The sequence below is a fragment of the Cololabis saira genome, chromosome 2 (genome assembly GCF_033807715.1).
Source record: "Cololabis saira isolate AMF1-May2022 chromosome 2, fColSai1.1, whole genome shotgun sequence".
NCBI classification, from domain to species: Eukaryota; Metazoa; Chordata; class Actinopteri; order Beloniformes; family Belonidae; genus Cololabis; species Cololabis saira.
The window spans coordinates 5,423,473-5,435,836 of record NC_084588.1 but is presented as its reverse complement, the minus strand read 5'-3'; the positions used below and the strand labels follow the sequence as shown (position 1 = coordinate 5,435,836).

The window sequence follows — 12,364 nt, the reverse complement described above, 5'->3', positions numbered from 1 at the left end:
CTCTTTTGTCCATGTTGCAGCATCCTTTGCCGGACACCGGAACCTGCAGGTGGTCGTGGGTGGCTGTAGCTTGCATTACGGAGCACAAGTCTTTCCCTGACCCTGCACCCCAACCTGGGACTTGCTGATTGGGCCGGAGCTTCGGGAGCTGCGTGCTGGCCTGCGGTCCCCACCCCTGGTCATCCCGTTGCTGCTTCCACCTGCCTGCTGTGCTGTTGCCGTCCCTGACCCACCAGTCTGGCCCTCGGCAGGAGGGTCCCCCCTTATGAGCCTGGTCCTGCTCAAGGTTTCTTCCCTCATAAAGGGGAGTTTTTCCTTGCCACTGTTTGGCTTAAGGTTTTTCTCCCACTAGGGGAGTTTTTACCTGCCATTGTTTATGTAATAACTGCTCGGGGGTCATGTTCTGGGTATGGGTCTCTGTAAAGCGTCTAGAGACAACTCTGTTGTATTAGACGCTATATAAATAAAATTGAATTGAATTGAATTGAAGGGGCAGAGCTGGGTAGAGTAGCCAAAGATTGTAATCAAGTAAAAGTACTGTTACTTCAGAATAATATGACTCAAGTAGAAGTAAAAGTAGTCATCCAAATAATTACTTGAATAAAAGTAAAAAAGTACTTGGTGAAAAAACTACTCAAGTACTGAGTAACTGTTGAGTAACATCTGATTTATTTTTTTAACAAAACCATTCAAACAGACAAAAGTACAAAATAATCATGTTCAGGCAAATTAAATTAATAAAATAAATTAAAATTAATAAAAAAATAAAAAATAGCTTAAATTAAAATAATCTTAAAGTAAATTCAAGTACTTTAAATAATAAAATAAATAAAATAATAACTTAAGAAATTAAGCACAAGTAGCACAAAATTTCAAGCCTTTGTACTTTTCCTTTTTAACCAGGCAGAACTAGAACAAACATGAACTCATAGAAACTCTGTGTGTGTTTGAGTCTGTGTAAATGTGACAAAACAGGCAAAAACAAACATTTTTCTCAAAGAATCACCCAGTGATGTCATGAGATTGACGCGTACGTGGATAAAAGGGATAAAAGAAAAGTAACAGCTCAACGTAGCCTAATGTAGCGGAGGAAGAGTAACAGTTTCTTCTTCACAAATCTACTCAAGTAAAAGTCAAAAGTATAGTGATTCAAAACTACTCCTAAAAGTACAACATTTCCCAAAACTTACTCAAGTAAATGTAACTCGTTACTACCCACCTCTTGAAGGCGGCAGTATGAACACAATAACCTTGAACGGATAACTGACTGCAACTGGGTCCAGTCTCAAATGTTAACATAGCATTTACCCTGTTATTCCCTCTCGACCTGAGCATCAAATCATTCATTTATTTAGAATACTGACAATAACTTTTTCACCGAAATAAAGAATAATTGAATACTGTACTGTTCTTTGCAGTTTATTGCCTTGACTTTATGACTTAAATTTTAATGAATCTGTTTTGATGTTTTTCTCGCTGTGTCTTAAATTCACTAGCAGTCTAGGACACTGTTTCTTCTCCTGCTCAAATCCTCTATAGTTATCGCCAGCAGTCTGCTGTTTAAGCTCACATTTGTCCAAAACTGCCAGGGTTCATTTTCATTAAAGGAGGCCTGCATACACAACAGCTTGAAGCTCACTAGTGTTTATATCGCCATTTTCTCATTAAACTCACGCTCATGGGTATAAACTGCAACAAGCAAAAGGTCAATGGGGATTTCCATCGCTCAAAACTAAAAAAGTTAACACTCAAATGGTCCGTGGCCAAGTGGAAGGACAAAACTGCAAAATCATCCCCTTAACACATCATCTGATGTAGACTCCTCCCAATGGATGTGGAATAGAAGATTATTAACATTCAATCATACCTTTTCAATGAGGCGAAATCTGAGAGGGACAGCCTTTGATTAAGACATTCATCAACACAATTTGGGCAGAATCTGATCCCTCACGTTGTCACAGATAGATCCACTGCTCGTCGATTGGAGTGTAAAGTTTTCCATCTAGTGTACCCACAGCAGCGTGGCCGAACACAAGACAAAGGCAGGCAGGGAATCAGCCACAACACAGGACAGCATTTTTATTCCACTTTAAACAAATGTGTTATAAAGAACGGAGATGTGGACTGCATGACCTCATAAGTTGGCCTAGGACAAAGGAATTCAGCTCGCTGGGATGCAGTTGTAATGGTGTTAACGGCACGTCAGAGCTCAAGCAGCAGTGGTGCGTTAGCTGTGGAGTCGTTCAGCCAACCACGACTGTGCCTTCTATACAGAGGTTTCTGACTCCCTCTAGTGAGCCCTAGAGCTCACTGTACGCTGAAGTGATGCCGTCCATCTCCAAGAGGATGTGCTCATCCTGCCCTCATATGGCTGGTCAGCCCCTGGGGGTTAGTGGAGGATTAAGTTGAGGGGATGAATGACTAGATATCTGTCAAATACTTCCTGAAGTTAGAATTTATGACTACATAAGGGGGAACGATTGATATGCTTTTTCCTCGCTGCAAAAGCAATATTCAAGAAGTTTTATTACATTATACACTCATATTATCTAATTATTCATCAGGATTACAAATCCTCCCAGAGTACCTGCCCGTGACATACAGTCAGTACTTGAGTTGAGGGGGGATGAGGGGGATGGCATCCCCCCTGAAATAAAAACAGTCAAAATCATCCCCCCTGTAAAACTGCCATCCCCCCTTTCCATCCCTTATGTCATTTCATCAATGAATGTGGTTTTACTGCTATTTCAACATTTAGAGTCATCACCAGAAAAATAACACCAGAACAATTTGACAATTGTCACCTTTTTCAGGTAAAGTTTCACTTGAAATCTTCCCATCTTCTCATTACAAGGCAAAAAATCTTGTTCCACTGGCAGATTTTTCTACTTATTTTAAGTGAAAATCTACTTGAAACAGGTGAAAATTGTTGTTTTTTCCAGTGATGAGTCTTGTTTTAAGTGTAATGAGATTTTTTTTACTAAAATGAGACAATTTAACTAGAAATAAGACAAATATTCTTGTTAAGATTGTGAGTTTTTGCAGTGATCCATTGTACTTATCCTGTGAAGGACAGAGTCATATTGATAAGTTCAGAAAAGTGTTTTTATTGTTGTGTTTTGATGTATTTGATGTAAGCCCAGTGGATATTTAAAGCTTACAGAAGGCTGCATTTAACTGCTGCTATGTCATTCCTGCAGTATTTCTGCAGGTGTTTTGGTCACTGCTATTATTTGTAATATATTATATTATTTGTAATCAGCACAAATGATCTGTCCCCATATGATAAAATCCACCATCCCCCCTGAGTTTTTTTTACAACTCGAGTACTGGCTACAGTGAACCAATAATCTTTTTACATGGGTACAAGATGATTACAAGTACGAGTACAAGTCAGTAGACATCAAATAAAAAGCTGCCCATCCTTGTCCTATATAGTGCTGAGTGAATGAAAATGGCCGGGTTTCCCAGATCCAACTTCTCTTAAGGATTTAAGAGAGGTTCAAAGAAGGTTTGAACTAAGAGAGAATCCTAAGATACGGGTGTTTCCCAGATGACTTCTTAACACCGTTCTTTAGTTTCGCTCTTTCAGAAGCTCTTTGGAGGAGCTGTCCGGTTCTGAAACCAAATAATCGATGCCAGGCAAATCGATCACCGATCACTATCAGCGCATTTTCACAGCAGCACTGCTACCTAACGCACTAATTCCCTGCTGCCTGTGCGTTATAATGAAAAATTAAGATGATAAATATAATTCAATGACCCTTTTTCATGATGAAAACAAGACTGCAACTAAATAAGAAGTAGTCTTGGTAAGAGAATAATGAGGAAATGTATTGTTTTTATTAAATGTGAAAGATGGACGAATTAGGACAAATTATCTTAACGATCAGCATATAGGACCACATTGTATTCTCGTGACTCGTAAAACAGAATCCTTCACCTCGAAAAAATTTTCTGAAGTTTATTTAGCTGCTTGACCTTTTTCATTATTAAGCAGAATCTTGCATTCATCAACGTTGTATCTGCAGATGTTTGGAGACACACGGCGGGTGTGTGGAGACACACAGCGCTGCTCCTCAATGCACTAATTCCCTGTCATCATAGGTGACAGGTGTGTTCAACAGGTGTATCCAAGTAGCAATCACATCCATTTACGCACATCAATCAGTTACTGAGGATATTTTTTTTTCTCCCACTAGGGGAGTTTTTATCTGCCATTGTTTATATTATAACTGCTCGGGGGTCATGTTCTGGGTATGGGTCTCTGTAAAGCGTCTAGAGACAACTCTGTTGTATTAGACGCTATATAAATAAAATTGAATTGAATTGAATTGATATAAAATGACCTGTGGGTAGGTGCACACATTAATGATGGCAGAAGTAATGAAGCAGCGGGCCAAGCGGTCACCAGCATTCACTGCTGAGGAGATGGGCATCATGGTGGATGAAGTGTGGCAACAGCGGGACACCTTCTTCGGGGGGACGAAAGGAAAAAGGAATATATTGGCCAAATGACGCATATGGCAAGCCATCGCTGAGCGCATGGCTCCCTCCAGCCCCTGTGGCCTACGAGAGTGGGATGCAGTGAGGAAGAAGTGGCAGGAGTTCCAGAGCCAAACTAAGAAGAAGGCAGCGAGGGTCAGGCGAGAGCCAGGCCACGGGTGGTGGCTCACCTGCCAACACGGAGCTCACGCCAGATGAAGAGAAGGTGATGGCCATAATTGGCAAGACGGCATCTGAGGGCATTGAGGGCGGGGTAGATGTCCTGGGGAACGAGGGGCTGTCGGAACCGGTGGATGAGCCATCTGGGAGCGGGGTCAGACCAGCACCAACCTCCCCGGCCCCAAATACCGAGTCCGAGGAATACGTCGCCCTACACCCACTCCCGCCTGTCCCCGAGCTCCAACCTGCACCAGTAAGAACCGGCGTCCGCATGCGGGGTGGCCGCACACAGCGGCCTGCTATCAGCACCTGCACCTGCAACGAGACGCCGGTGGACCTGGAGAGGGAGAAGCTCGCAGTGCTGCGCCGTATGGAGGGCCACCTCCATACCTCCTCCGAGACGTCCACTGCCCTCCAGCAGCAGATCGTGCACATCAAGCGGGAGAAATTAGAGCTGCAGCGGAGACAGATGCCACTTCTCGAGGCGCCGTACAGCCGACGCTCCAGAGGGCGACTCTCCCTGTGAATTATGGATTATTGATTAATTTCCTGACATGTTGTGTTTATATTCATGGTTGAATTAAACTTGGTTCTCTTTTCATTCTTGTGTTGTGTGATTCATAGGGGTTTCAAAATTACACAGAGGGTCCCTGTGAATTGACCATTTTATTAATTTACTCCAAGAGTACTCAGGCCATGTATAAGTGTGTGCGTAATGTACGCTTTACGCATGACACACGCGCCTCTTCCAGCCAAAAACACATGTAAACTCCCGAACACTTTGCTTTAATGTTCAATGCTACACCTTCAAAGCACTGAAACATTGCAGCAATAAAGTATTCTTGAAGTTAGTGGCGGAGTTTAGTAGCCTATAGACAGTTATGGGTGGTGTGGTGATAGTGGGTTTATTGCTGGTTTTTTTCTTAATGTTTGGGGATTAAGGAAGTTGGTTGGAGCTCAGCTGACTGCTTGGTGACTGGTGAAAGGGAAGTGAAATCAGAAAAACAGGTCAATGAGCTCCTGTCTTCTGTGGACACCGGCTTGGTGGAGTGCTGCTCGGGCATCGTTCGGAGGTCCAGGGACCAGAGGTGGGGCATCGTCATCTTCAGAATCCTCGTCCTCATCCAAGGGAGGCGGCTCATCTGCTCCGGCGCGCACAGCCATGTTGTGGAGCATGGCGGTGACTACGATGACACCACAACTCTTGGTAGGTGACAGGCGCAGCCCCCCCGATGAACAATGGATACAACGGAACCGTGACTTCCACCTGCCAAACATCCGTTTGATGTGGGTCCTAGTGTCTGTGTGCGCCTCATTAAACCTCTCCTCCGCTGGTGTTGCCAGGTTGGTCAAAGGGGTCACCAGGTAGCTGCGGAGAGGGTAGCCGCTGTCCCCAAGGAGGAAGCTCCAGCCAAACTCCTCCCTAGCAGCCTTCTGCCCCACAGCCGAGTTGACAAACACGTAGCTGTCATGGGTGCCCCCCGGCCACCTAGCAACGATGTCCGTTATCAGGCCCTCGGGGTCCACCACCGCCTGCGTGTTGATGACAGAAAAATGCTCCACCAAGGACGGATTGAGAATGGGGATCAAGGTGCCATCCACTACACCAATCACCCGGGGATCCCAGCCATGGCGTGGAATCCTTGGTGGACCTGGCGGATCTCCTCCCTTGTGGTGGGCAACTGGATGTGCGCTCGGGCATGGTGCAGGAGGATCGATGTCACGGCTGCCACACTCCGTGACACCGACGCCTTGCTCAGTCCGGTGCCGTCCCCCACCACCTCCAGGAAGCTCCCCACTGCGTAAAAACGCAGTGCAGCCAGTAACTGGACCTCCGGGCTCAGGGCGAAATTGCACCGGGTTGCCCTCCGGATATGTGGAGACACCATCGTGATGAGGCATTGTATTTCAGCCCATGGAAGCCGGTACCTCATCTATTCAATTAAATTCAATTCAATTTTATTTATATAGCGTCTAATACAACAGATGTTGTCTCTAGACGCTTTCCAGAGATCCAGAACATGAACATAAACATAAACATAAACATAAACATAAACATAAACATAAACCCCCGAGCAATTATTACATAAACAATGGCAGGTAAAAACTCCCTTAGTGGGAGAAAAACCTTAAGCCAAACAGTGGCAAGAAAAACTCCCCTTTAGGAGGAAGAAACCTTGAGCAGGACCAGGCTTATAAGGGGGGACCCTCCTGCCGAAGGCCAGACTGGGGGAGTCAGGGACGTCAGCAGCACACAACAGTCATGTGGAAGCAGCAGCGGGATGACCAGAGGGGGGGGGGGGGGGGGGGGGGTGCAGGCAGGCGGAAGCAGCAACAGCAGACATCCACGTAGGCAGGTGGAAGCAGCAACGGGATGACCGGGGATGGGGGGGGGGGGCCCGGGAACACAGGCCAGAACGCAGCTCCCGAGGCTCCAGCCTGCAAACATGCACAAAAGAGAAAAAAGGGGGGCTGGTACAAGAAACTACAGGAACGATGGACAAAAATGATAGCTATGAGATATTTATAATAGATAAAAATGGTAATGGAGAAGAGAGGCAGGGAAAAGGAGAGGAGAAGAAGGGTGAGAGGCACCGCCCAGTGGATCATGTCGGTGCCCCCCTGCAGCATAAGCCTATAGCAGCATATCTTTAATTTAAATACCTCTTTAATAAAGAGGTATTTGTTAAAGAGGTCAAAGAAGTATGCTGGCTGGAAGTATTTGAAGCCAATAATCCAGAAATGGCCCTGACTAAATTTTATAAATTATTTTTTCCACTTGTGGAAAAACATGCACCATCAAAAAGGTTCACTGTCAGGAATACAATCACACCCTGGTTAGATAATGAAATTAAAGAGGGTATGAAAATGAGAGATCTAATGAAAAAAACTGCAATTATAACCGGTAGCAAATGTGACTGGGATCTATATAAGAAAAAGAGAAACTGTGTTACCAAACTAAACAGGAAAAAGAAGAAATTATATTTCGAGAATCGAGTAAAGGAGGTGGGGAATGATAGTAAAAAACTATGGAAGGTCTTAAATGAACTGACAGGTAGGAAAGATAAAAACAATCCAGCTTTTCTGGAAAAGGATGGTGAGTTCATTACTAAGCCCAGTGGCATTGCCAATTATTTAAATGATTATTTTATAAGCAAAGTAGTGAATCTAAGAGAAAGTATGACTCATCTAAGTAATGATATATGTCATATATTAATAAGAAATACAATTATGAAAAATAGAAATTCTAAGTTCAGATTGGTAAAAGTTAACACGGACAAGATTATTGAACTATTGACAAAGGGCAAAGACAAACCAGCTGGTCTTGTTGGCCTAGACAGCAGAGTGTCAGCAGAGTGGTTGCTGATGACATTGCTCCAGCGTTGGTTCACATCATAAATTTAAGCTTTACATGCGGCACATGTCCTCTTGCCTGGAAGCAAGCTAAAATAGTTCCACCACCAAAAAATAAGAGACTACCTTTTTCTGGCTCAAATAGTCGTCCAATAAGCCTGCTACCGATACTTGGAAAGATGATGGAAACAATTGTGTATGAACAAATTAATAATTATTTATCAGATAATGAAATAATCAGTACTTCACAACATGCCCACCCCTGGTCATCCCGTTGCTGCTTCCACCTGCCTGCTGTGCTGTTGCCGTCCCTGACCCACCAGTCTGGCCCTCGGCAGGAGGGTCCCCCCTTATGAGCCTGGTCCTGCTCAAGGTTTCTTCCCTCCTAAAGGGGAGTTTTTCCTTGCCACTGTTTGGCTTAAGGTTTTTCTCCCACTAGGGGAGTTTTTACCTGCCATTGTTTATGTAATAACTGCTCGGGGGTCATGTTCTGGGTATGGGTCTCTGTAAAGCGTCTAGAGACAACTCTGTTGTATTAGACGCTATATAAATAAAATTGAATTGAATTGAATTGCATATAGAAAGGCTCACTCCACTGCAACGTCATGTCTGATGATTGGCTGAAGGAAATTGAAATGAAAAACATAATTGGTGCTGTATTTCTAGACTTTTCAGCGGCTTTTGACATTATAGATCATAACATATTATTAGAAAAACTGGCTTGTTACGGCTTTGAGCAATCTGCACTCAACTGGTTCTACAGTTATCTGTCCAACAGGATGCAATCTGTGTTTTTTAATGGCAGCTACTCAGAAAACAAAACCATAACATGTGGAGTTCCTCAAGGAAGCTGTCTTGGTCCTTTACTGTTCACAATCTTTACGAATGACTTAGAAAAAGTGAATACAGTGATGTACGCGGATGACTCGACTATATATGCTTCTGCAAAGACTAATAATGAATTAGAAATTATTATAAATAACGAATTAATTAGTATAGCGGAATGGGTCAGAGCAAACAAGCTAGCCTAAATTTATCAAAGTCCAATTGTATGATTATCGGGTCAAATCATAATATTGATAAGAATCCTGTTTTGTATATCAAGGTCAATGACATCATCATAAAACAAGTGGACGAAACCAAACTTCTGGGAGTAATAGTAGACAACAAACTTTCATGGAAAACACATATTTCTAATATCATTACAAAGATGGGGAGGGGTATATTTATTGTAAGAAGACATGCATTCTATATGAATCATAGGATTTTAAAAACAGCTATTCAATCACTTATACCATCAAACCTTGACTATTGCCCAGCAGTTTGGTCCAGTGCTAATGGTGAAATGTTGAATGCTTTACAAATTATACAAAACAGAGCTGCCCGCACTATTCTTAAGTGCGACAATAGGACAAATATAATCTCTATGCACAAGAAACTCAACTGGTTATTGGTCAAAGACAGACTCATATACTCACTGTTGATTGTGATAAGAAACATATCTGTTTTAAAAAAGCCATATGATTTGTTTGAAAACCTCTCTTTTAGTGCAGAAAATCACTGTCACAACACTAGACATGCAACTGTTGGAAATTTTACAATACCTAAGGTTAGATCTAATGCCATCAAACGTACAGTCCTGTATAGAGGAATGAAAGAATGGAATTCTTTACCCAATCATGTAAAACTCGCTAACAATAATCAATTCAGAATACTACTTAAAAAACATCTATCCAAGTAATGGTTTCGGTATGGAATAGTTGTGTATGTAATATGATTGTTTTAGTACATGAGATACAATGGTATTATTGCATAGTAGTGTCATTATATAATAGAGATATATGAGTATATGTGTATGTATGTATGTGTGGATGTGTATATATATATATATGTGTCTGTGTGAATATAATATAGAACTGACTTGGAATGTTAGATATGATAGAATATTATATGATGGGTATATGTATGTGTGTATGTATGTATAGGTATGTATGTATATATATGTATGCTAGGTATATATTAGGTATATGTGGGGAGGATATAGTTGACTTGGTTTCTGTTCTTGTCTTGATTCTTAAAATATCTTGATTTTGTATATATATATTTTTTTTTTCTTCTTGCTCTTATTCTGTATTTTTATTTTTTAAGTTCTTTTTTCTATTTTGTTTTATTTTGTATTGCATTACTTTGTTAAGACCCCAGGAAGAATAGCTGCAGTTTCTGCTGCAGCTAATGGGGATCTCAATAAATAAACAAATAAACAAATCTACCGCAAAGCTATATTTGAGACTAACTATTATAGTTTTGTTCTATAGCTGCAACTATGACTACTGACTCTAACACACTAGAGTTTACACTACTTAGGGCCCGATTTACTAAGATCCTAAATAAAGAGTACTAAATTGCGTGTGCACTGAAAAAGTTTGCACGTGCTGTTGTTGTGTGGTTTGCGGGTGATCAACTAAGAATGCGTGCGCAATTGATAACAGGTGCAAACAGCAGTATTTAAATGAGGTGTTGCGTCTTAAGGTTTGCGAGCGCAAACTCTGCGCCATGGAGAGTCTGGATGGAATGCACAGTCACAAGTCACAAGCGCAAAATGAAATTGAACGAGTTGGAGTTAGAGATATTAGTGGAAGAGGCAAATAAACACATTCATGAACTACAGCAAATAAGTTTAAACATTACCAAAAGAAACGCAATATCGGAGAAAATCTGCGATAGAATAAATGCAGTTGGTAACACAAAAAACGGAAAAACGTCTGGTTTTTCATATTTCAATTTTAGGCACAGATCAAAAATACGAAATAGAAAAACGGGCCACAGGACTGAATTTGATTTTAATTTTTTATTGGTCGGGTTTGCGTGACCCGGCGGTGCTCGGCATGATCTGAGGAGAAAAAGACAATCAGACACAGAGCTGGAGAGCGCTTTGATTCAATCTATTTATGAGTTAAGTTTTTATTCAGATGTCCACAGTATATTGCAAATATTATATATTATATAGCAAACACTGACAGTAAATGTGTGACAGACGGGACCATCATATGGCAAGAAGAGAAGAGAAGTGTTCAGAACAGCGCACAGAGCGCACAGAGCAGAGAGCGCTTTGCCACCTCGGTGGCAAAGCGCTGTATCCTGGGGTGACAATGACGTGATCTGTAGTTTGCATTATTCGCTTTGGAATACTCAATTTAGATATATACTGCATGGGATTTGGACTCAGAATAATGGCTGTACACAAGTATTTACAGCTGATAATGAATCACTGTGAATACATCAATGTCAGTTATGTGTATTGAATGGATGGATGACAACTAAAAGCGTAATCAGACAAGCTTTTCTGTGTTATTTTGGACATAGACTAACATGACAGCTCGGACATCATTTTTAATCATCTCTCCAGTCTTGATGCTCCGGTCAGCTCGAGACAATTGTCTCCAGCTGACCATGGCATGCCGTGGCAATTATAGCCATTATTCTGAGTCCAAATCCCATGCAGTATATATCTAAATTGAGTATTCCAAAACGAATAATGCAAACTAGTAGATCACGTCATTGGCGCACAATAAGAAACACTTTTTTCTCCATGAAAACACGTGATTTATTTATTATCACAAATAAAAAAAATGAAGATGCCTCCTGTGGCAACCGTTTGCTGAATAATACTCGATTTAACATTCAAATAAAATATTTCTCCTTTTGCATGTGGAGAATCCTCACCACAATAGTAATGCTGTGCAGATTAGCACCTTCCTTTCGAACGTATTAAATACAGACGCAATCACAATCCCCACAAAAACTTTCAGGCTTGGTAAATCTCATTGCGCGTGGTAAATGGACCAATTTGCATCTAAATACCCAGTATTTAGCGCGTTCTGGTGGGTACGCCCCATATTGATTATTCATCAGGGCAAAAGTACTAAATGAATAGCGTGTGTTATTTTGCGCACGCTATTCTTTGCACGCTGTTAGTAGATCAGCTGGCACCTTGGTTTGCGGGTGCTGTCAAGTTTGCACACGTTTTTACACACGCAAACCTTTAAATCAGGCCCCTAGAGATTTACCAACACCAGCTAGAGGTTTACTAAACACTAACTATAGGCTTTACTAAACAGAAAGGTTTTAAGTTTAGTTTTAAAGGTGGAAGTGGTGTCAGCCTCCTTAACCCAGATTGGAAGTTGGTTCCAAAGTAATGGTGCCTGATAGCAGAACGCCCGGTCCGTCTGGACGTCCAGGGGATTGAAGTGCTGATGCACGAATGCGTTCATATAAACCGTTCTGCTTCGCGCACAGCAACGCGGTTGATTTGCGGCGAGAATATGCTGTATAGCAGCCATGGTAT

The 12,364-nt window shown here is 41.9% G+C and overlaps 1 protein-coding gene across 1 annotated transcript; it reads right to left on the bottom strand.

The window, feature by feature from the left end:
• Window positions 1-5,661: 5,661 nt before the first annotated feature.
• Window positions 5,662-6,554, bottom strand: LOC133418951 (putative nuclease HARBI1). The gene is made up of 2 exons (XM_061707908.1): window positions 6,318-6,554; window positions 5,662-6,198 (listed from the first exon to the last, which is right to left on the bottom strand). The coding sequence occupies exons 1-2, from the start codon at window positions 6,552-6,554 to the stop codon at window positions 5,662-5,664; spliced, it is 774 nt and encodes a 257-aa protein (XP_061563892.1).
• Between the last annotated feature and the right edge of the window lie 5,810 nt (window positions 6,555-12,364).

Coding starts and splice junctions, on each gene's coding strand:
- LOC133418951 (XM_061707908.1), bottom strand. CDS start 6,554: ATGGTGTCTCCACATATCCGGAGGGCAACCCGGTGCAATTTCGCCCTG. Junction 6,199..6,317: donor CAAGGGAGGAGATCCGCCAG/GTCCACCAAGGA, acceptor ATCAACACGCAG/GCGGTGGTGGACCCCGAGGG.